This window comes from Aythya marila (genome assembly GCF_965140915.1).
Source record: "Aythya marila genome assembly, chromosome: Z".
Taxonomy (NCBI): Eukaryota; Metazoa; Chordata; class Aves; order Anseriformes; family Anatidae; genus Aythya; species Aythya marila.
The window spans coordinates 14,865,578-14,891,264 of record NC_139080.1 but is presented as its reverse complement, the minus strand read 5'-3'; the positions used below and the strand labels follow the sequence as shown (position 1 = coordinate 14,891,264).

At 38.5% G+C, this 25,687-nt stretch overlaps 1 protein-coding gene across 1 annotated transcript in view; it reads left to right on the top strand.

The window, feature by feature from the left end:
* Positions 1 to 23,421, top strand: part of OXCT1 (3-oxoacid CoA-transferase 1) — an 88,679-nt gene extending 65,258 nt beyond the window's left edge. Inside the window, exons 14-17 of the mRNA XM_082784344.1 lie at positions 3,022 to 3,111; positions 9,532 to 9,612; positions 12,715 to 12,816; positions 19,636 to 23,421. Of these exons, the coding sequence (XP_082640470.1) occupies positions 3,022 to 3,111; positions 9,532 to 9,612; positions 12,715 to 12,816; positions 19,636 to 19,671 (309 nt within the window). The 3' untranslated portion in view covers positions 19,672 to 23,421. The remainder of the gene's footprint in view (positions 1 to 3,021; positions 3,112 to 9,531; positions 9,613 to 12,714; positions 12,817 to 19,635) is intronic.
* The last annotated feature ends 2,266 nt before the right edge of the window (positions 23,422 to 25,687 follow it).

The window sequence follows — 25,687 nt, the reverse complement described above, 5'->3', positions numbered from 1 at the left end:
TGTCAGCTTGTTTCTGCCTTCTGTGTTACCCTATTTATAAGTATTCCCAATGCTGGGCCTTTCAGGAAGCACATGGCAAATTCAAAACACATTTTCTGCTCACTTCAAGCTCTTGCTGGTGAAGTAGTCGTCTTTTTTTTTTTTTTTTTTTTTTTAATAGGGCACTGATAGTTTGAAACACGGCCAGTAAACTAAGTCTTTCCTTCTGGTTTCTTAAGTGAGCAGCACTACTGTGTTTGGGAACTTAAAAAGCTCACCTTTTGGAAAAACAAACATGCAAAAGCTGGGCTTCAGCATGCTTAGAAGGTGCAGGAAACTTGCAAATGCACTTCAGTCATTCCTTATTTGAAATATTCTTTTTAATGAGTTACCTAAAACAAGTGAGCACTATGTAGGTTATTAACATTGTGATTAAATGCCTTACCAAGTTGACAAGAGCAAAAAAAATAATTACCATCTGTAATTTGGCTTGTTCAATCAAAAATAAATAAAAATGATCTCTACTTTTTTAAAGTGAAATGTATAGCTCTCAACCCAGTTAGTGTTCAGCATTGTCAAGCCAACCTAGCTGTTATCACAGATTTTACATCAGTGTTGGTGGTTGCAGGCAGTCTCCAGGAAGTGAATATGTTTTTCTATGGCAGACTGCCTTTATACATGTAAAGAATTGAAATAAAAGCCATACTTTTGACAGAGGCAATTAAATATGCTATAAAAATTCAAAAGAAACAAATTGCTTATTGCTTGGAAATGTGCAGTGTTTATAAATATCAAAACTGTTTTGGTCTGTATGTTTCTCTTAAGCAAAAAGAAACAAGATGTCTTTTGGGAATCACATCTTTGACTGGAGTGTTATAATTCAAATTTAGAATGCAGCTGGCCCTGTCCTAATATGGTGTGCAGGACAGGGCACTTAATGGGAGTTTGGTAGCTGCAGTGAGAATAATGTAAGGCTCTTCTCCCTTGAATATTCCTCAAAATAAAAGCATGCTCGGCTATTTGGAGATAATGCTTAAGTAATTTACTTTACCTACCAGTCACCCTGCAGTGATGAGAATGTTTGCCTGAACAACAACAGATACAGTGATTTAAAGGCCCTCTCAAGTCCTTCTTTTCAACTCTACTTGGTTTTTCCTATTCCCATGTACATGAAGGAATGAAATCTCTTGTCAGAGTCCTCTATGACAGCTTCTTCAGCAGTACATTTGTCATTGCCCTTTATCTGCAGCTATTTCTTCAGATGTTTCCTAATTGCTGTAGCTCTTTACTGGGTAGTAGAACTAAGAGTCCTGAAAAGTGAACTAATGGTGTTGCCAGGGTAGGAGTGTTGATAGCATAATTCTTGATGCAAACTTATTTTGAGTTACTGGGGAGATAATATGTTGTCTTCAGCTACTCTGCATTATCTTGTCAGTGACCCTCTGGCAAGCTGATGAGAAGTCACTGCGGTCTCTGTAAGAGCTTTGTATTTCAAGGTGGGTTTGAGAATGATCAGAGCTGTGCCAGGAAGCCAAATACAGAGATAAATCCTGTCATCTCTTTTAGGCTCGTGTTTGCAAAAAAATATTTAATAGGAGTGTTAATGTAATTAATATTACTCTGATATAAGAAAATCAAAGGGGCTTGTTTATAGATAAAGGAAGATATGCTTTATTCTTCACTGTACAAAACAATTTATTTTTTTTATGTGTATTGCCTTCATTATGATGAAGAAGTTTTCAATAAATTGCTGTCCTGACAGCTTAATGAGGCAAGTTTCTTCCATGTGTTCTGTGTCATGGGCCATAGCTGCTGATGGTACCGAACTACATAGCTAATAAACAAAAGGATAAGAGAAAAGCTTTATGCTAGGAAGTTTCCAAGTTGTTTAACCATATCATTTTAGGCCTAAAATAAAACAGAATGCAATATATTTCTGTACTTCATTGATTTTAATGACAGATAACAAGCAGCTGAAACAGAATGAATACAAAATATTTGAGACAAAATAGTTGATTTTAATCTCCAAAATTCCTTGCCTCGTGTTTCCTGCTAACTTTACCTATCATGCAGGTCCCCTCCCCAGCAGCTCAGGAGTGACACATGAAGTTGTTACTTTGTGGTTTTGGGGTGGGACTCTGGTGCTTGTTGTTCAAAAATGACTCCTCATACTAGTAGAAGATTGTACTCAAGGTCATTACCCATCAGAAGTTTGTTGAGCTTGGCAAGCCAAGCAAGCCTTGCTGCTTACCTTCCAAGATCAGATGCCTTCAGTTTAAGATGTTGGAAGCAGTCAGGGGTTGAATGCCACAGCATTATGAAAACCAGAACACCAAGCCATAATACAGCTCTTGTGATGACAGGTGCAATTGTGACACTCTTTAAAAAAAGCGCGAGTCACAAAGGCAGAAGGCATTTCTTGGCTTGAAGGACAAACAGAAGTGAGTACTAGTTAAAACTTATTTATTGCCCCTGTTCTGAAATGACATCCAAATACACCTGGAATGGAATAAAAAGAATGGTTTGTGCTTATCTAGTGATACAAGCAATGTCTGAACTGGCAGGTGGAGACTGCTCTGATGTTCTTGTTGTTAAATTTAAAATCAGTTATTTACTTTTGAGACAATGAGATTTCAAACATTGTGAGAATGAGCACTTTGTTTTTACAGTATTAGAACCATTGCAACTGGCTTAATTGCTCATCAGCATCAGGGCTCCCACAGTCACTGTTCAGGTGTAAGTTACACCCAGGATGCCTCACAGGGCAGTGGGTCCTTGGCAGTGTGTCCATGGCAGTGGAAACTCATTGTTCTCCTCCTATTTGCATCACGTAGACCCTAAGATGACACAACTGTTTCCTCTTAGGGGAAGCTCTGGTAGTGTTTGAGTACAGTGGTCATGAATAATGTGGGTTTTCTACACAGGAAAAAGATAAATACCTTATTCTGTTGTTGCAGCCAATATGTTATTTCTGTGTTTGTTTGTTTGTTTGTTTTTCATTTTAGTAGAAATGTTACATTTCTATTTAAAATCTCGTTTTAGGGTAAAATGGTGAAAGGAATGGGGGGTGCCATGGACCTGGTATCCAGTGCCCAGACCAAAGTTGTTGTCACCATGGAGCACTCAGCCAAGGTAAGGTGCCACTTATTTCTATATAAGTCTTGTGCTGTAGCTAGAAAGGAATAATAATAATAAAGACGACTTCTTACATTCATACTTCTGTCACTTTGTGAGGATTTGACAGTTTTGCTGTCAAATGCTGCTGAGGGGGATACAACAGGAGGATAGGTTGTTAGTATGGTTCCTTGCCTCTTGTAAGTGAATCATTCACCATGGAAAAAATGAAATATTAATATGATATTTAAAAGCTGCACACATTTTTTAGTTGCTTCATGCATATTTAATGAGAGTGGTAATTGCCAGAGCTACAGTAGATGCTACCCTAGAGATTTTACTCTTTACCTCAGAATAATTTGAGAAATGAGGTTCCCCATGGCTAAATATTTGTTATGATGGATAGATATTTACCTTTAAAGCTGTCAGTCATATTGGTACTGACAGTTGATAAAACAGATCTTTTTGGCATGATACAATGCAAGCTGCCTTTCATATTATACCATTACGTGCTAGAGGTTAATCTAGAGATGACTTTATGGAGGGAGACTTATAGAAATAAGCAGTCTCCCACAGAAGGTCATAGGAAACTTGTCAATTGAAACTTCTAGAGTGGGACTGTCCAAACAGAGAAAAATGAGCCAAAGGACAAAATCTTCTATTCTTGGAGAACTAAAACAAATGTTTAAAAATTAACTTCCTGTTTTATTTCTGTGCTTGTTATTCCTATTTTGTCATGTGTCTGCCATAAAAATTAGCTGTGTGTATTTAAGATCCATATTCCTGCCAGAATTCATAAGGGATTTGCATGATAAGCTAAATATATTAATGATTGTGGGGTTGTGTGTGTAGTGTTTTTTTTTGTTGTTTGTTTGTTGGTTGTTTTTTGTTTTGTTTTGTTGTTTGTTTTTTTTTTTTTTAATGTGATTTAGGGAATGAATCTTCATTTTCTGTGTTTTTTCAACTTTTTTTTTTTTTTTTTGGAAATTGGACTATTTATACTAAGTTGTGTCCTCAAGTAGCACATTCTAAGCAGCAGGACTGGGTTTGACCCAATAGTTATTGTGTGCACATGTGTAAATAAATAAAAGTGCAAAGCATCCTGACTGCATCCCTATCACAGTCTCTCCTCCCCCACCAAATTGGATGTGTAATTATCCATTTGCGCAGACACATACTTCAGGTATTAATGTCATTTGAATGAATATTTATGCTAGACTTCAAGTTACTGTAGAATTCAGTTAAGGGTCAGAGTCCACACGCTGTAATTATTTATAACAATTTATCTCTTAATAGCACTATTACCAAACTCTTTTGTCAGTACAATGTTTGGAAGTTGTTTAATTGTTGTTTTTAGTCAATAGGAACACTGAAACTTAAAAAGATAGGAACACAGGTTCACTCTTACATGTATAAACAATTCAGGCATAGACTTATTTATTTTGGTATACATATACATAAGACAGGCCTTTATATTCATGGGGTGCCTGGTGTGCGCTTCTAGAAAGCCTATTCACAGAATCACAGAATTTCTAAGTTGGAAGAGACCTCAAGATCATCGAGTCCAACCTCCAACCTAACGCTAACAGCCCTCCACTAAACCATATCCCTAAGCTCTACATCTAAGCGTCTTTTGAAGACTTCCAGGGATGGTGACTCCACCACTTCCCTGGGCAGCCTGTTCCAATGCCTCACAACCCTTTCAGTGAAGAAGTTCTTCCTAATATCTAACCTAAAACTCCCCTGGCTCAACTTAAGCCCATTCCCCCTCGTCCTGTCACCAGGCACGTGGGAGAACAGGCCAACCCCCACCTCGCTACAGCCTCCCTTGAGGTACCCATAGAGAGCGATAAGGTCGCCCCTGAGCCTCCTCTTCTCCAGACTGAACAAGCCCAGCTCCCTCAGCCGCTCCTCGTAGGACTTGTTCTCCAGGCCCCTCACCAGCTTCGTCGCCCTTCTCTGCACCCGCTCAAGCACCTCGATGTCCTTCTTGTAGCGAGGGGCCCAAAACTGAACACAGTACTCGAGGTGCGGCCTCACCAGAGCTGAGTACAGGGGGACGATCACCTCCCTAGCCCTGCTGGTCACACTGTTCCTGATACAAGCCAGGATGCTGTTGGCCTTCTTGGCCACCTGAGCACACTGCTGGCTCATATTCAGCCGACTATCCACCATCACTCCCAGGTCCTTCTCTGCCTGGCAGCTCTCCAACCATTCCTCTCCCAGCCTGTAGCTCTGCTTGGGGTTATTGCGCCCCAGGTGCAGGACCCAGCACTTGGCCTTGTTGAACTTCATGCAGTTGACCTCAGCCCATCGGTGCAGCCTATCCAGATCCTCCTGCAGAGCTTTCCTACCCTCAAGCAGATCGACACACGCACCTAACTTGGTGTCATCTGCGAACTTACTGAGGGTGCACTCGATGCCCTCGTCCATTACAGACTTTCATAAATTATTTCTTCTGCTTTTGTAAGAATGCACTGCAAAACTAATCTACATAGGTGATTTTTCAATTTTATCCTTATTTTAATGGAAGGCTCCCAGTATTCTTAGTGCTCTTTCTTCTTACCTGTCCTCTTTTGGGGCTGCTTCTTGTTGGTCCAAAAATGGACAAGAGGTGAAGTATAGAAACCTAGCATTCAACAATCACAATCTGCTTTTACAGCTTTTAATATGCTCCTTGGAAAGGCAGGGAGGTGATGAACAAGCAAATATAGCACCTGTGACACCAGTTCTGAAAGTCAGAAGCCTTCTGTTGAGGTGACTGCTTCTTACAGAGCTGATCTTATATTTACACCTTTTTATTTCTTTACCACAAAGGGTTTCTCAAACTGTTATTTCATCCATATGTAAGCATCAGAGGAGCCCTCTTTCCTCTTCCTCAGAGACCATTGTTCTACAAAGTGAAAAAAAAATGTGTGCGTGTACTGTCAGAATCTGTTATGTCTGCTGGCTTTTTAGATTAGGGACATTTTTGTCATTTTATTTTCCAAGTAAATAATAAGAAATCTATCATTAGACACCAAAGCCTTCTGTAAATCATCAGGAGTCAAGACTTGATGGACTGAAATACAGTGGAAGGCTACGGGATATATGCAGTACCTTCAATGAACACATTCAAGAATTGCAGCAATAGGTAGATCTTGCAGTTAGTTTTGTCTGATCTGTCATGTTTTAAAGGATCTTTTAATCCCCTTCAGGTGTTCTTATAATAGTGACAGCTTCTTAAACACTAAAATACATTTTTCTAAGAGTGTAATCCTTTGAGTATACATTTTGCAGTTTTCAAGGACAGCAATAGGCTGAGTCCTTGCAATGCATGCAAAATACAATTTACACTTACTTATGGGGGTGAAACTATTATCTGTCTTCACATTCAAAACAGTACTCAATTTTCCTTTATTTAAAAATAAAACTAATCACCCTTTACCCTAAAGTGTTTAAATTTTTAATTACTAAATGTTTATATTAAATTAAAACTGAAAAATATGGAAGAAAAATTACTTAAATTACTTTTGTGGAATAATTCATTTTAAGAAACGTCATTAAGGCAGGGTAGCATAGAACTGTATAAAACAAAGACAGGGATGCAGGATGGCTAGTCACTGCCTTACAAAAGAAATAAGGGTAGCCAACTGAAAAGAGCAGTAAGCACGTCTCAAACAGCAAGAAGTATTTTTCATAGCCAACTAATGAAGTTGTGGATCTTTGGCAGGATATTATAGGAGTTCAACATATGGAATATATATGAAAGGTATTAAACCATTTTAAGAATTCAAGTTCATCAGTGACAATTAAATAGCATTGACCAGAAGCAGTCTCTAGCTCAAGAAATCTATATGTCACAGCATCTCAGGAACCAGAAGGGCATAGCTATTGAGGGGTGGCTCTATTTTTGTTCTATGCGCTTAGGCCACTGTGAGCCACTTGGCAAACGGTCTTGAGTCTAATTTGTTATGAAAGTTCTTAATGTATTTTTTGCTAAATTGCTTTTTTTGTTTGTAACTGTGAAGAACAGTAATAGAATGTTGAGCTGTTATTTAATCTCTGAACAGTCACTGCACACCTGTGCCCATTTGGCTATACTCTGCCTAAGAGAAATAAAAGTCCTTCACCCCCCATTGTTGACATGTTTTGCAAAACATAATAAAATAATGGCTGGTGATTGTTTCGTGCTTTGAAATGAGTTGTCTACACCATTCAAAAAATAGAATGGAAACTAGTTTTAAACACGTGGCTTGGATGTGGCTGAAACATAAGAGCACTGAATTGAAAACTTTTCTGTCATTGTGAATAGCTTTGATTTTTGATGTGTTTGGAAAATTACGGGCATTTTTGGTTCTTCATTAACAGAATTTAGAGAAAGCAGACTGAAACACCTTAAGACTTTGGATATCTACATGACAGTCTTTTCTTTCTTTATCTGAGCAAATCCTGTATAAATTCAGACAGGAAAAAAAAAATGCAATTCTATTTGGATTCCCATTCTGATAGTGTCCTGATGGATGAGTTCCAAAAGTCACCTTTCATGGTAACTGGTAATACAGTAATGTTCAGCTCTTCTGTTAAAAAGCTGGAACATATCAGTTCCTAGGGTCACAGGAGCCATTCAGGCTGTCAGCTCTTCAAATTCATTTTATTTCAGTCTCAACTAGACACCAAGAAGAGATACTGCAATTCCTTAGAATTACACCTGATATGTTACTGAGGATACTACAGATAGTGCAGGTTAACCTTGGGTCTTGAGAAAAATTTGCAGGAAGGTCCTTAAGATAGACAAGATAAAAGTTGATCAATTGAAAGTAACATACTATCACAAGTTGTCATTTTTGTAAAGAGTGATCAAGTTTCATCAAAGTAGTTGCCTTGATACCAGATGTGGATCTTGCCAGTAAAATTATAATTATAATGAAAAAATAGTTATTCACTGAAAAAGATAAATTGAAAAGCACATAGACTGCTCCTTTTGTTATCACTTGGGAATCAAACTGGCTGAGATATGGTTTCCCAATTTATATTAAGCCTTAAGGAAAATTGATGATTGTAAATTTTAAAAGTATTGCATTCAGAGAGTTAAATGCAGTACTCCAAGAGTTTTGAAATGCACAATTGAAAATTGATAATTAGAGGGAGAACTCATATAATAATGGGGAAAATGTGCACTTAATGCTACCTGTGTATAATGCTCACAAAATCCTGACTAAAAACATAGTAATCTATCTTTATTGTATCCATTTGGAGCTATTGCAGATTTAGAAAGATCTAAAGCCATTTGTGAACTATTAAAAAAAAAAAAAAAAAAAGAGGGAAAAGAAAACCCTGCCATCCAAACCTTACACAGCCAACTTTGTGACAGAAGCTATGTTTTTTCATTAGGTAATATTTTTCCCAATATTTAGAGTAGCTGCTGTTTGATGCCCTAAAAAAGGAAATGCTGTAGAGTAAATCCTGTTTTCTTTACGTACATTCTTTTCTACCATACATGCAGGCTAATCTGTTCTGTCTAAAATAAATAAAATGTAACTTTTCTGTAGTACTTGAAGATCACAGAATTTGTAGGTTGGAAGAGACCTCAAGATCATCGAGTCCAACCTCTGACCTAACGCTAGCAGTCCCCACTAAACCATTTCCCTAAGCTCTACATCTAAACGTCTTTTGAAGACTTCCAGGGATGGTGACTCCACCACTTCCCTGGGCAGCCTGTTCCAATGTCTAACAACCCTTTCAGTAAAGAAGTTCTTCCTAACATCCAACCTAAAACTCCCCTGGTGCAACTTTAGCCCGTTCCCCCTCATCCTGTCACCAGGCACGTGGGAGAACAGACCAACCCCCACCTCGCTACAGCCTCCTTTGAGGTACCTGTAGAGAGATGAGTATATCTCACTCACCTCTTAGTGTGCTTCTGTGCTTTCCTGGAGAGATGGAGGAAATGGGAATTGAATGTGGGAAAAGAAACTCCATTTACTAGTTTCAAAGCATGACTGGGCACTTGAGCCCTAGGGATTTGAAATGCCTGTGTGTATGTCTGATCCTGCACATACTGTTCATAATAAAGTATAAGACAGAACTGTCATGCCCACAATGTCATTTTTTGTCTAATATTTGTCCTTTATATGTCATCAGTGAGGTCCCATGTGTATCTTATTCTCACATTGCAAATCATTAAGCAGAAGTATCCAGAAGTTCTAAACACCACCCACTCAGTGATGCAGTAAGACTCCTATTCGTCATCTTCCCATATCTAGGGTTTTAGTTACAACTGTCTCAAATTGCCAGAGGTATAATCTGCCTAAGAAATGAATTCAGAGAGTATTCTGAATACAGTGAATGTGTCAGTAACACTCAATGCCTACAGCTGTGATTTTCAAGTACATATTTGCATTCTGAGTTAGTTGCATTGTTTTTTAAAATTAACATTTGTCTGTATATTGTTTAACACAGGGCAATGTCCATAAAATCTTGGAAAAATGCAATTTACCACTTACTGGGAAGCAATGTGTAAACCGCATAATTACAGAGAAGGTAAAGTACTTTTCTTGTCAATACTTTGCTCCTCTATTGTGAAGAAACGCAACTCAGTAAAAGCAGTAAAGCTTAGTAAAAGTGAATAATATGTTCAGTAGCTGTGACCAGTGAAGGCTAAAAATTCCCTTGGAGTTCAATTTCAGAGACCTGGTGGCTCATTTTTTGTTTTAAATCTCTCACCACTGACATCAAGCATACCAGATGATGTTCTTAGACACCTTCAGAAGAGAAATGCCATCCATGAGAAGTATGCAAAGTATATATCTGCTTATTTTTCCCAAAGAATACTTGAAAATTTGCCTCATGAGGTGCAAATCCTGAAATACACATTTTCCTCAAATATACATGCAGGGCAATGGTTCTATAGCACATACATGTCAGACAATTAGTATCTTCCTTGGTGTATACTACAGACTTTGAGAGAAATATGACCTGTAGCTGAAGCAGGGCTTTAATTCTTTTGTCCTTACTTGATTCCACTTTTGAAGCAATTTACTGTCCAAGTCCTGGTGAGCATCTGATATTACTGATGCTCAAAGTACATTAGTGGATCTTTTCAGCAGAGGATAAGTGACTTGGGATTCTTGCTGTAATCATACTCCTTCTATTATCAATGTTTACATTTTTAAAGGCTTAGAGTAGTCCCTCTGTGAGCCATCTGTCATGCTAAGTAGAATACTTCAAAGGTGTGGATATAGAATTTATTTTTACCCAGTGGTATATTGCTACTGTCACTTTAAGTTTTCCTCCACTAAAGAAGGGAAACTAAGTGAAAATGGACAAGTTATGATGCAGTTTTCTACTAACTGGCCACATACAAATGTAAGGTACAAAAAAATGAACTGAATAAAGGCTGACAGAAAATAAACAACATGCAGAAATGTTCTGAGTCACCACTCATCAAATCTGTCTGTTTTATTAAAAGATGACACAAATGTACAACAGTACTTAGATTGTATTCTAAACTGTTTCTGCTCTAACTTCCTAGTATGGATGTTCCTTACACCCAGCCTCTCTTTTAAAACTCAGAAGAGCTATTTCAGTCCCAGAGAATGGTTTGGGTTGGAAAGGACCTTAAATATCACCTAGTTCTAACTCCCACCATGGGCAGGGACACCTTCCACCAGACCAGGTTGTCCAGAGCCCCATCCAGCCTGGCCTTGAGCACTGCCAGGGATGGGATATCCACTGCTTCTCTGGGAAGCCAGTGCCAGTGCTTTACCAACCTCACAGTAAAGCACTTCTTCCTCATGAATAGTCTAAATATATCCTCTTTTAGTTTAGAGACATTGCTCCTTGTCTTATTGCTACACGCCTTTGTAGAAAGTTCCTCTCCAGATTTCCTGCAGGCCCCTTTTGTGTACTTGGAAAACTGGTATAAGGTCTTCCCAGAGCCTTCTCAGCTGTTCTTCATAGGATAGATGCTCCAGCCCTCTGGTCATCCTCATGGCCCTCCTCTGGATTCAATCCAACAATTCCACATGTTTCTTGTGCTGGGGGCCCCAGAGCTAAGTGCAGGACTCCAGGTGAGGCCTTGTGAGGGAAGAGCAGAGGGGGTGAATCACCTCCCTCACCCTGCTGGCCACGATGCTTTTGATGCAGCCCAGAATACAGTTGGCCTTCTGGGATGCAGGTGCATGCTGCTGGCTCATGTTAAGTTGAGCTTTTCATCCACCAGAACCCCCAAGTCCTTTTCCACAGGGCTACTCTCAGAGGGTGCTCCCAGCCTGTCTTTGTGCTTGGGTTTGCCCTGGCCCAGGTGCAGGACCTTGTCCTTTGTCTTGTTGAACTTTGTGAGGTTCTCATGGGCCCACCTCTGAAGCTTATCAGTGTTCCTCAGGGTGGCATCCATTATCAACCACACCACACAGCTTGGTGTCATTGGCAAACTGGCTAAGGGTGCACTCAATCCCACCCTTTATGTCACCACCAACGATAAAGTAGTGCTGGTCCCAATACTGACTCCTCAGTGACATTGCTCATCACTGGTCTCCACCTGGATATTGAGCATTTACTGTAACTCAATGAACGTGATCATCAGGCCAGTCCTTTATCCACTGAGATGTCCATCTTTCAAATCAATGTCTCTCCAGTTTAGAGACAGGAATATCATACAGGGCAGTGTCAAATGCTTTGCTCAAGTCCATGTAGGTGACATTAGTTGATTTTCCCTTATCCACCAATGCTGTAACCCTGTTTTAGAGGGCCACCAAATTTGTCAGATGTGATTTACACTTAGTGAAGCCATAAATCAATCCCATATGCCCAGAGGCCTATTGAGTTTCAGCACACTTCTGTGGGTTCATAAGACTTCATTTTCACTCCCAGTTCAATCATCACTGGACTTTTTCTACTGATTGCATTTTAGAAAAATTAATATAGACCTTATGGTTTCCCTGGCAACTAAAGTGCAACCTATATACTTACCTCTGGCAGGCACCATTACAGTGCATGCTGTTTTACAGGTGTTCTTATTTGATGTGTTTGTGAGCCTCGGAAGTGTAAAGCACGTCTTGTGAAGACGTCAGAAAGAATAGCCTTTGCTCCTTCAGCCACTTCTTCCCAGGCTTCCTATTGAAAATAAAAAAAAGAAACCTTCTTGTTCATTGCTAGCTTCTGAAAATACTAAAATTAGAACTGAGTGTTTAATAGCTATTGGAGAAGCTCATCCAATAAGGTGATCAGCCACCCTGTACCTCTCTGCTGGCCTAAAAACAAAACAGAAGGGCAAGGGAGACAATGGCTTTCCCTATTTTCTTTTATGATCTCTTGATAGACATTGTGTTGCAGCAGAGAATATCTCAGCCCTTTGTGCCAGATTGGAGCAGGAGGTGCAGTCTTTATTTCATACAGCAAAGAACAGTTGCACATTTTTCCACAAAATCAACATATCTTATACTTTAGATTCTTTTAGGTACAGATAAATGCTGCAGAAATCATTATTGTTCATAAAAACCAGTTAAAAACCAGTTTTTAACAGCATAATTTGTTACTGAAGTAACTCTTTTCAGAACATTAATTTGTACAGTATCACTACTCACTTCCTCCTTCTTTTATATACATTAAAAAATTTAATTGTGTGCTATTTGAACCTGACAGGCTGTGTTTGATGTGGACAAAAAGAAGGGGCTCACCCTTGTGGAAATCTGGGAAGGACTGTCAGTGGATGACATCAAGAAAAGCACTGGCTGTGACTTTGCAGTAAGTCATTTCACAAACAAACATATACAAGTATATTCCCAAACAAATATACTCTGGTGTCTGAATGAGTATTCACAAATAATCTTCCCATGAAGACTTGTAGGTACAGTAAGTTTCTTCCTTAAAGGTGAAGCATGGGTAGATTTACCCAGGAAGAGAGTTTACAGGATATCAGGATATTTTAAGGCTAACCTAATATGATTATATTAGGTATAATGGTGTTAGAATCCAGGTCGAAAAAAAAAAAAAAGGGGAAAAAAAAAAAAAGATGCAGGAATAGCTAGGAGTAAAAAGGGCAATGTAGAAAGGGAAGTTCAGTTCCCTGAATACTTTGAAGAGGGAGTCTGAATGGTGGTTGAATATTTGTACTTCCACTGTCAAAGTTTACTAATTCTCTAATTTTAAGTTTTCATGTTATATTTGGGTGGGGCTGTGAGTCTTCTCATCAGGGATCACTACATACATGCATCCACCCTAGTTACTACTGCCAATCAATTAAATCATAGAATCATAGAATCACAGAATGGTTTGGGTTGGAAGGGACCTTAAAGATAACTAGTTCCAACCAACTGCCACAGACAGGGACACCTCAAAGCTCATGTTTTAGTGGGATGCCGAACTGTTTCTTTTGCTGAACATCCTTTCTTTTCCAGTGCCTCGTTCTTAATCCATAAACCCACTGCAATTTTACTTTCACTTTCTGTTTTAAGTCACATTTAATGCTAACACAAAACTGGCTTGTTAATGGAAAAAACGTAGTGTACTGGAGTGTAACTGATTCTGTAGGTATAGCCAATAACAAATACAGTTATGTCATGGCCTTCTCCTACATGGATATCACAAAGCTTTTTCTTCTGCATTGTAAAGTTGGGGCAGGTCATCCAGACCTCTTTTGGTGAGGACATCGAGTCTGACAGTATACCTTGTGTGCTGTAAAAATGGTTTAGAAATATTTGGTATGAAGAGTAGTATCCTTTTTGGTAGTGAAGTGTAGTACTCTTCACAGAGTTAAGAGAGGCAGGGCTAGGGCACATAATTGCAAGATAAAAGAACAGTTGTTATGTGAGAGTTTGTTATTAAGGCTTTGAACATACAATTGGCAATAATTAAAATATTCAGACTAATGAACACGTGGAATTTAATTCATTCCATGTCCTTTAGAGAACATTTTTGACAACCAAATGTGATGGCGTATGCTTTCCTTGTGGAGTTTTAAATATTTTAAATAAAAAGCTGTTCACTTGTAAGAAAATATTCATTTATCTGGAAATAAGAAATGTTCTGTTAAACATGAGTGACCTGCAACTGCAGAGTGCAGGAAATTGCTACAAAATCACTTTGCTCTATTATTCATTTTCTATGTAACATTTTGTGGAAGTCATTTTTATTTTTTTACTTTACAGTAGTAGCAAGCTTCTATATTTAGCACTTCTGTGTGCAAAAGAAATTATTCATTCAGCTCCTGTCTATGATTTTGGAAAAAAAAATGATACATTTTTTAAAATGTCAGTATCAGGGCTTCTTTTTCTTCAGCTGATCAACCTCTCAAACAGCTAGCACCCAATACCAAAGCATAAAAATGACCTTGTAGATTTGTGTCTGTGGCAATCTATTATATAAAATTATATATTTAATTTGAGGATTAATTTGGGGCTGGATTTGAAAAGTGTCGTGTTTAGTAACCATTTAAATAGACTGAAACTACAGGAAAGTACTTTTCTATCAGAAGACACCATCCCTTACATGTTCCAAACCTGTTTGTTTGGAAGGAGTTGGTTTCTTTTTGGTTCAGTTGGCCTAAATATATAGTTACATATGTATATGTTTAATTGAGTATGTATTACCTGCTGTAAACTCCAGAAGCCTATGTTGAAGGCAATGGAAGAAATGGGGACCAATGAGTTCAAATAAATTTTTGTTAGGACTATTAGCGGACCAAAGACTGCTAAGACTATTAGGACCAAAGAGAAGATTAACGCCACCCACTATCCCATTAGTACTTTCCTGTAAATGTTACAAAAGAGTGGTATAAATTTTGGATCCTTGGGTTAGCACTTGATGAGAGGTATAGTGCTGTCTGTGTCTCTGGGATCTGTCAGACCAGGTTCTGGAAGGGATTCTTCAGTGCCACCCCGTTTCCTGGTTCATGAAGACAAACTCTAGTGCAGTCTGCTTTGTACAGCTGCCTTGGTCATGCATGAAATCATGAGCTGCACTAAAGGATCTGTGGGCATGAAAAATGTAGATGCTGCTTGGTTTATGCACTTTAATATATTTATCTTGAAAGCATGCAGCTTCCATAAACTCTTGCAAACCATGTACTGTGCTGACCTCTGCCTGGGTATGTGCATAGGTTGACTTTGCATTCTGGTTGGTAGCTCCTTAAAAACTCCTTTAATCTCCACAGCTCTGCAAATGGAAGGAGTGAACTAACATGACTTGTTTATTAAAGTCATGGCATGGAAGAACAGTAGCTCTTCCTTTCTCCTATTTTCTTTCTTTCTGCTTTTCCTCTTTTCCTTTCATCTTTCTTTGTTTCCACTGAGCATGTTTCCAGGTTACGGTGACCCAGTCCTCCTCGTCTGATTGAAATCCTCAGCAAAACTGATATTGGCATAAGTGACAGTAAGACTGGGTCACTGTTGCATGATGTTCGAACCTTGAGGGCCTGATTCTCATACACAGTGAACATCTATAGCTCCCTCACTTAATTTTGAAGTTGGGAAAATAAAGAGATTTGAGCACTGTGGTAGCCAGTTGTTTAGAAAGTAGTATCCTTGGTCTGTTTTTCCAAATTTCAAGACTCTGCCTAAGGCTTCTTTGCAAGAGTGACAGTTGTGCTTGTGATTATGTCCACTGAATGATGTATCTTGTCTATATTGATGACAAGAAACTTCAGTGATACTGTAAAGCTATAGTAAAAGCTGGGGGGGGGGGGGGGGAGAGTGGGATTTTCTCATATGTTTTAGTAGTTTGGAACAGGACTAATAGGTGGAAAAAGAGGAGCTAAGCCTTTTCTTGCAGCTTTTCAGTGAATGCATAAAACGATGTGAACTAAATTTAGCATATCTCTATGTTTGTTACTAGTGAGAATTTCAGGAATGACTCCGCCTTCATATATAACTATCTCTCCCTGTGCAAGCTACTTCTCTTTGGGAGAGGAGAGCTTTATAGTCTTTGTGGCTTTTGAGACACATTTGGCTATACATTCCCATTTTCACAGCCTGCTTATTTGGGAAAACATCAACTAAAGGACATTTGCAACATGAAAATGACAAAGAAAAAAGGATTTAGAATCAACAATCTTGATTTTAGACTGGCATCATATCCAAAATAAATGATTCAACCTCAATTTTACTGCACTGTGAAGACAAAGTGTTGGCTTATCTCATGCGCTTAAATCATATTTGTTGCTGCCTAGCATATAGGTTACTTTGGCAGGTAATCTGTTTTGGCTTGTACTGGTTTATAGCTTTGATGAGACCATGTAAGAACAGACAGAAACCATACTTTTGCAGACGTAAAAATCATTGTAAAGATCATCAGGGTAAGTCTGCTTGACCTGAAATAAAATAGAGATAAAAAAATCTTTTTTAAAATATAATCTGAGAGCTCAGTTTTCCAAAAAGAGATTCTTAAAAGATAATGCAGAGTTTAGGAAAAGCATCTGCTAGGACAAAGGAAAAATTAGGTAGCTGAGCAGTATTTGACTAGTGTATGTTTAAAAATAATTGACTGTCTAAGCTCAAGCCAGTGAGTGCAAAATACCAGAGGACATGGCTTTAGTTTCTGGAAATATATTTTACTTTGAGGAAATGGGCAGGATTGAATCCATTTTTAAATGGATGTTGTGTTTTTTCCTTAATCAGTCATCCCCACTACAGAACTCACAGTAGGAACAGATTTTCCTACAAAAGCAGATGTTAGAAATATGGTTTGCATTTATCTGCAATTTCAAATAATTAAGAGTTAATAATGGATAAGCTACTTTTATTATTTTAACAGTTATGCTAACACTGCTTCTCTTCTCTGCTCTGCACAATAACTCGCTTTCATACTCCTGATGAGATCATTAGAAGTAGCTGGGACTTAGCATCATTCAGAATCAGCCCTTGAAAGAGCTGCTTGCTGTAAATAAACATAATGAAATCAGCATAGAGATGTCAGTGTAGCTGAAAAGTGTTGTTTGGGGCTGGAAATCAGGAAGTCAGCAAGCTTGAATTCTAGGGAGTCCCTGAGGCAATGTGTCCTCAGCTAGGGTCTTCCTCTTAGCAGATCTGGGGCTGCATACCAGACTGCAAAGGCAAGCAGCTCCCAGTACTGCCTGTTCAACATTAGCAAAGCCTGTTGGAGCTTCCAAGATCAGCTGTTCTTCCTGTAAGTGAAATAACATTGAAAATGTATTGCTTAGGATGTACTGCAGGAAAGTAGCAACTATGCATCTGTGTACTGTGAAATAGTCTTTGTCAAGTGCATTCAGCTCTTATCAAATGCTGTGCTGCTAGCAGAGTGATACCGAATTGACTGAGTCTGCTGGGATTTAAAGTAGCAGATTCAGGAGGCTTTCTGCATTTCAGACTTGATTATTTATTGTTTTTCAAGCCCATAACATCCCTTTCTTTATGTTAGCATTTTTCTGCTCATTTAATCACATTTATTTAGAGCAAACATTTCTAATTGCATCCAGTTCTTAGTGGTGCTGGGCTCTTGCCACCTCTGTTCAGCAGGCACAATGGTACTTCTGCACTCCTGGGGATCAGACCCTTTCAGACAGGAGTAGTGGTACACACAAATGACAGCTGCTTACATCAAAAGTGCAGACATTACATTTAATGTAATATACTCATTGAATTGTAAAACATTTGAAGCTTTGATGGTACCAAAATCTAGCAGAAAAACAGCAATCTCCTCCATTAACTGCCTTTTGTCTTTATTTGTAGGGTACAGATTTTAATGGCGCTGTCTTCATCCTCCAGTTTTTTTCTTTATCTCAGTAGCACCATCCCTAGGTGAGGCAGAAACTGGCCCAGATAAAGTGAGGTGCATACCCACTTTGAGTTGGAAATGTTGAAGTATGTCTGGAACTAGCTCAGGAATGTTTATTTTTTCTAGCTCCTTTGCACCTATAGCTGTTAAATCTTTTTATTATCCTTGTTCACACAGAACTTTCAAAATCAATGAACAGTTTACATCTACTGAAAACATGTCATTAACGTTTGATATATTAAACACATTCTTCACAAATTAAGCATTTCTCTGTCACTGTTCTCATAAAATTATAGGCAGTGACATTTTGTGGCTGGAGGAAGGCTAACTTAGAAATCAAACTGGTATAGGAAATACAATCCTATATGTTTGGAAATACAGCCTTCCCTGTGCTTGGAAAAGGCCCATATATATCGCTCTTCTGTAAGTTGGCTTGTTCAGTACTGTTAAGTGAAAAAGGTGGGATAAGGAGGCAGAAGGAGTGCAGTATGTGATGTTTCAGTGGGACATGCTAACCAACAAGGAGCCACATATCTGTGGTACTGTCTTTCCTCCAGAAAGAGTAAGATCACACAAATTGTTTTTGATCTTCATCCTAGGGCATTTAAATAAGGCTGGGAACAGGATATATTTAATGAGTCTTGGAGCTTCTGCGGAGAGGTTTTCCTCAGGGTGTTACGTAGATCTGCAGTCGTGGTTCAGACGGTTGTTAACCAATGCTTCTCTTTGCTCTGAACTCTTCTCTGCATTACTCCCATTTATACCTTCTGTCTTCACCCACTTCCCTATTTAGGCTTAATATGTTTTATTTTTGGTCTACTGGATATCTTATAATACAACTAATGGATTTTATGACTGTATAGAATTAAAACAATAGAATATATGAGTGTCCTGACATGAGAATTAATGTGAATGGAAGAAGGTGACTTTAAAATTTAATAACAGTTAAAATTAGAAGTATTGAATTATACGTACACTACACATATATTATAATGTAGGTATATAGTATATTTATACATTTGATTATACACTGCCTGCTAATATGCATGTTCCACAACTTTGGTTGACTACTGCTGTGCAGACCTACCATTGACACACAGCATCCCATCTCCAGGTGTGTTGGGAGGAAAAAACAGGATGAACTTAGCAGCTGAGCAAAGAAAGGAAAATACTAGTTTAGGATTCCTTGGCATGCTTGTTTTAATAGTGATGTGGTGGTTCAGGCAGGTATTAAATATAATTTGTGCTGTTGCCTGTGCATCATTCAGTGTATTGGTGAGTGAATGCAAGTGGACAAGGTGAAGGCTGAAGCACCAGCCCATCTCCAGCTACCTCTGTTATTGCTGTTCATGGCAAGCACTGCCCCACTCTGCACAAACTATGACCTTTTATGGTCCAGTATATTAACAAAGCCATGGCCTGTTCTTGAGATGTTCACATGCCATGTGTTGTATAATTGAGTTGCTGCTTCACCTGAGCTCAGCTATCCATTCTGCTGGCACTGGAAGCCCTCCACAAAGACCACACAGTTAGCAGGGGCAAGTACAGGTTCAGCTCTCCAGGATTAATCTACTTGCATTCTTAAATCAATAATCCAACCCCAAGTAAATGAAATTTAGAGGCTGGGTAGTAGCACTACATGCATCTTGTACTTCTGCATCAGAAATTTAGTGGTGGCGGTGTTTCTCTGAAATGCAGCAAATATATGGGTTTAAATAAATACAGTGTCTCTATTCTTCAGTGGCACATTGTTAATAAAGGTGGAAGGGAACTGCGGGTTGTACTGCTATATCTGTATGTTAACTATTCTGTTTTTTCCCTCCTTCTTGATAGGTTTCACCAAAACTGATACCTATGAGGCAGATTTAAACCTGCAGCACAGTCTGGGCCAGAAGGCTTGTTTCCAAATGGGAGCTCAGTGAAGAAAAATCGATGACTGTTTTGCAATTTTCCTTTTTTTTTTTTTTTTTTTTAAGGGCTTTGTAAGTAGTTTCCAGATAGTTAAACTCAGGCTGTGACTATCAGCCTAAACAGAATTTTACTTTCATAGCATTACCAATTTTAATAGAAGGGTGAATTTATTCCCTAAATTTCAAATAATGTTATACTAAAATGTTAGTGAACATTGTCCAAAAAATGCCTTTTAGTCTCTCTGCCAAATAATAGTTTTTTTTACACAGATTCAGGAAATGACCATGCAAACTTACAATTGCCTCTGCTTTTGCTGATGTCGCTCGTTACAAATCACTCTGTTGCTCTTTAACTACAGCATTTACTATTATGTTTCTTTTCCTGTAACGTGTCTTTCTTCTGGAGTGGTGTATAGGAAATGCATGCATCTTTAGAGAGCCATCATGAATATGGACTTCCCTTTTCCTGAACCTTTTAATGAGTCTGTGACAAAACTGTTTGTATCAGTTGGGCCCTTATCCCTGAATGTGTCTGCTGCTTCAACAGTGTCTGTTGGCGTTAAGATGCCATGCACCACCCACAGTCCAACTCTCACCCCTTCTATTTAAATTGTACAAGCCAGAATGGGGCTAGTTTGCAGGAGGAAGATAAAAAGATGTTTCCATTCCCCTGCAAACAACTGATAGCTGTACAGTTGTCCCACATGAACTGCTCTTACTCTTCAGATCTAATCCTTCTCCTTCCTCCCTCCATTCAAAGGCAAATGAAGGCTGTTTCTGGAGTGAGGTCTGCCCTTCCAGTGTTATGTATGGGAGGAGAATGCTGTGGGCATTTGGAAGATTGCTTCTGAAGGGAATACAAAGCAGTAAGTTTGCACCATTTCAGAATCAAGGCATCAGCAAAAGTTAGAGAGTTTGGAACCCAAACTCATGATAACTAGAATGCACACTGTGAGACAATCAATATGAAAAGCCATTCTCTCATACTGGTTCTGCTATTTGGTAAAGATCTTACTTTCCCTGTTCTAACTACAAACCAATGGTTTTTGCAAGCAAGCAACACAGTTATGACAGCATCGGATCTCACATCCCAGATTAGCACAACTGATCTTCATTATACAGAGCATTAATTGATTAGAAATACTGGAAGTCTGCATCTGTTAAAATACAGTGTTCTTTTACAGTGTTCTTTCCAGGTATGATAGTTTCCATCATTCATCTAAACAGGAATGCTTAAAACACTTTAGTGAAAATAATTCCTGACATATATTTGATGTTTGATGTTTGATAGAAGGAAATTAAGTGACTGAAAAATATGTAAAATGTATATGCACAAAGAATTATATAGATATGCCTATCATAAATGTGATAAGCAGTGTTGGGATATGGTGTAGAAGGGAATTTTGATACTAGATGGATGAGGTATTCAGTGTGTGTTTGGAAGGAATGTAACACATTTCTAGGGAACCAGATATGAAACTCCTGCAATTTTAGCTCCAGTACTAGCCTTTGTACTGTACTAGTAACCTTGTATAAGAAATACTAATTTTTCATGGGGCAGTTATAAAATTCGTCTTATCCCACACACGGGTTTTACAGCAGTAAAACTGCTGATTAGAGAAATTATTTTTATTGCGTTATAATTACTCTAAGCAGTTCCTTGATAGTCTCTTGTCAATACCAGAATATGTTGTTGTTCTCACAAAGGAATAAACAAAATACTTTTGTAAGCACCTTTACATTAGTACAAAAGTACTCCTGTAATAACTAAGCTGTATGACTTGAGCTAATAGGTGCTAATGGCTGTTGTATAGCCTAAATGTGTAGGCAAGACCTTAATGCCAAGCACATGAGAAAGAAATGTCTTATATGAGAAATGTTAATTTCATTACTGAACATATACAAATGATTTGATTGTTAATTTGTATGCAAGACCTGAAACTGCATTGATCAAAGTGCTCCAGAATATCCAGGATTAGCAGCATTTTAACCTAGCTTTATTTTTCATATTTTCTCTATTAATACCCCTGTACATATACCCTCATTCCAAACAAGTTATTTTCTCTATGTTTGGCCGTTTCTACTGCTGTGGAATGATCTAAGTGATTCTACTCAGAGAGGTTTTGCAGATTAAAAGTCTCTATATTAAAAAGGTGACTTTCAGATCTGTGAAACAATTTTGGTTTCAGACAGAGCAGCCAAGAGATCTCTGCCATGCTCCACAACAACACTTCAGTGACAGTTCTGACCCTTGCAATGCAGCACACAGCAAAATGTGCCTAGCTTTGCCTTCAGGGTCAAGGGTGGGTGAAGAGCTACTTTAAGGGGATGGATCTGGTCCCTGAAAGTTTCTTGTCCATCGTCACTTAAAGCTCTCATAGAGATCGACCAGAATGGATGATGTTTTTAGAGGGGAATATAAAAAATATTGTACAGGGGAGGAGATTTAATAACTTATCCAGAAATAAAATTATTTAAATAGCCGGGGAAGTTGTAAAGAAATCTAGAAATGAAGCATTGATCTATTGCAATTACCTGTGTTATATTAGTCATAGTACTGATTAGTTAATTACAGCATACTTTATTGGCATATATAGGGCATGGGAGAAGTGTCTGAGGGCAGCATCAAGCATGTGCTGCTTCTTCCATTGAACTATGCTTTGCTGGCATACGCACAGAAGCCATAATTATCCTTAATATATGGCTTATAAAAAGACTGATGACCTGATAATGTCTGGGAGTTCAGGACCTTGATTTCTGACACAAAGAATTAGGAGCCATGAACTCCCACATTTTAGCTTTTCCAATTCTCTAAGTATTGCCTTGAATATTGTCATCTGTGCTCTCTGTCTTGTTTCCTAGAAAAGGGGATGTTTTTCTTCCTACCTCACAGGGGTGTTGTGGGGAATAACCAGCTATGATCTGTGCAACAGGTTATGCTTTCTCTTCAGCTTGCATCAAGAGCATGGAAGAGTGCTTTGAAGAATGCCATACATGCTAGATATTTGAATTTTGTGTCTACTCTTATTTGCACCAGTGTAATGCAAGAGGGCAAAAGTCAATATGGTGCTGAAGACCAAGGAAGTGAGGAAAACAGGCACTCTAAGTGTATTCCAGTGGTGCAAGTATCTGTATGTCACACTTACATTTTTTATCTTGAAGACATTATGTTGTGGTAGAATACTGGTATTATGAAAATGTCATGTGTCTGCAGAAGCTAATTACAACAAGCTCTGATTCTGCTGTTTAAATTGAGATTTGTAAAGTAGGATTAGAAATTAAAACACTCCGAAGTATTGCCTTCTCTGTGGACACAAGTCAGGTTTGTAGGTAAGGTATACTCTGAGCAGTAGTTGTGATGATGGGTATTATGGGGATGAGAGATTCTCATCCCTCTTTCTCTTCCATGGCTGTAAGAAAGCTGGTATGCGTGAAGGTTTATGGTTTATTGGGACATCACTGATATTATGCCTGCTTCACAGCACTTCACAAGACAAGGACCGCTGATGCTCTTTGTCCTGAAGATGATGATGATTCTACTGTTATCATGTTGGACTTAATTCATTTTGTATTTTATTGACTTTTGTCCCTGAAAAAGCGAAGAATGAATGATGATATAAAACGTAGTTGTACTGTAAGCTCTGCAAACTATACATCAAAGTCCCACTATGTATTTGCAAAACAATCAATAAAGAAAAGATTAAAAATCTCAGGTTGCGTCTATTGTTACTGTTTTCCATGGTGTTTTGTTCTGCCATTAGGAGCATTAAAGGATTAACTTCTATTCACACCAGCATGTCATACCTCAGCACACATAAAATCCTCAAGGTCTTGGCTGAGGGCAGAGGGATTTGATGAACAGAAATAACAAAAAGCTCAAAACTCAGCCAACAGCCACATTCTCCATGTTCACTCTTCTTACTATTTTCCATGTCGGGTCAATCTCAAACGTAATTATCACATTCATTTTTGTAATGACTTGTTTTTCAATCAAGTCAAATAATGGACTACATAGATTGTCCTTAGAGAAGTGTTTTCCACCTTTTGATTAAAACTGCTGTAGAAGTGATGGCATTTGAGATGTTTATTATTGATGTTAGCATGTGGCTACACTCCGAAAATAGCACTGGGTGACAAATGAAGACAAATTCCATTAACCACGTAGTGAATGATAAATTGGATGGTTGCGAAGTGATGAAAATGCTTGTCTGTGGATAGTGAGGTCATCTTTTCAAACAGAAGTCATGCTCTTTTTGAAATATGAGTAGATATGTCATAGTATCGTTTTATCTCCTGCATCATAGGAAAGCAGGTTGATGAATGTGAGTAAAAATGTTTAATAATAAAAAATATAAACAAATAAATAAATAAAGCAAGCAAACAAACAAAAAACATGATTCACTCAGAAATTGGATTCTTCAGTAATTTACGCGTCTGGTCAAAATCCAGCATTCTCTCATCCCTGTGAATAGGGTCCAAGGTAAGTGCCAGCACCACCAAGAGAGTACTTGAGGCTCTGAAATCCGGTTGTACAAATGCAGAACGTGAAGTTCTCCTGCCATTCAGTGTGGTTCTGACAAGAGGAGAAAGAAACCACTTAATTACTGGAATGTCTGAGTAGCTTTGCGGCAGCTTACCTATCTTCTGTTGTTGCCTGCTTTACTGTATCCCATTGTCTCTGATGCACTGCAGTCTTCTGCCCTTGTTTGTTTGCTGCTGTAGACCGGGGGGCTTAGCTCAAGATACCTGCACGGCTGCTGCCCGCACAACAGCATGTGTGGTGGTTTTTAACAGAACAACCTTGGGACAGCTTGGGGAGAAAGAAGTTCCTTTCCTGAATGTACATAACATCAGGCTTTGAGGCTCCAGCATCAATAAATGGTAGCTATTTTGTTTGTATTCCATAAACTTGCTATGTCTGGTTCACATATTTAGGTATGTGTTGAGAAGTGAGGGCAGGGGAGAAGTCCTTGCCTTCAAACCCAAAGGCTTCTGTCTATGCCTCCCATGGTAATTACATTTTATTTTTATTTTTGGTTTTGCTTGTTTATTTATTTATTTATTTATTTTCATAATGTCTGGCAGAAACAAGTAGACAATTACTCACATGTGAGAGCAGTAGAAATCTAGGACTAGACTTTCCATTTCCATGCTCTTAATGCCGTCCCCTGGGCATGCAATCCACAGAAGAAGCATTAAATTTCTGTAAACCTGTGATAGGTGCTTAGACTGCAGATGCTACAATGCAAAGCATCATGTTTGTCCCAGGCTTATGGCTGTATGAGATTCACGAGCTGAATGTTCATCAGCCTGACTGATGAAGGGTCTCACTCAGCTGGTAGGTAGGCTTGTGTGGTTTTCAACATAACAAGTGTCACAGCCACAATCTCTTTAAAAAATGGTGATGGTGCTTCTTTCTCCACGTGAACCCAGTGAGGAGACTGTCAAGGTTTGGTTCCTAACTCTGCACAGGATGGTTCAAAATGCATCAGGTTTGTCCAATATCAATTATTCTTTTTCCCATTCTTTTTGTTTTTCTTGCTTTCTTCCTTTCTTGCTTTATATATATATATATATATATATATATATGTATATGCATGTATTTAAGTTCCTAAATATTCCCTTTGGATCTCTCTCAGCTGGAAAGTACGTAGTATGTGGGCTGAAAGTGGAAGTGAAAACTTATAAATGCAGGAAAATACATTACAAGAAGCAGTGCAAAAACTGCAGCCAGGAGGAGAATTAAAGTATTTGCATAAACAGCAAAAGCGATATGAGAAGCAGACTTAAATGTTACCCCCCAAAAAATAAAGGCAAGCCACAGAAGGAGCATGCTGGTACCACCTACAGAAAGTATACATTAATTCTAGGACAAATTCTGCATCGTCTGTTTAGGTGGTGAGTGAATGAAGGCTAGAAACTGGATCTGATGAAATCCTGCAAAACTGTCCTTCCTCCACCCCTGTGGGTAATGG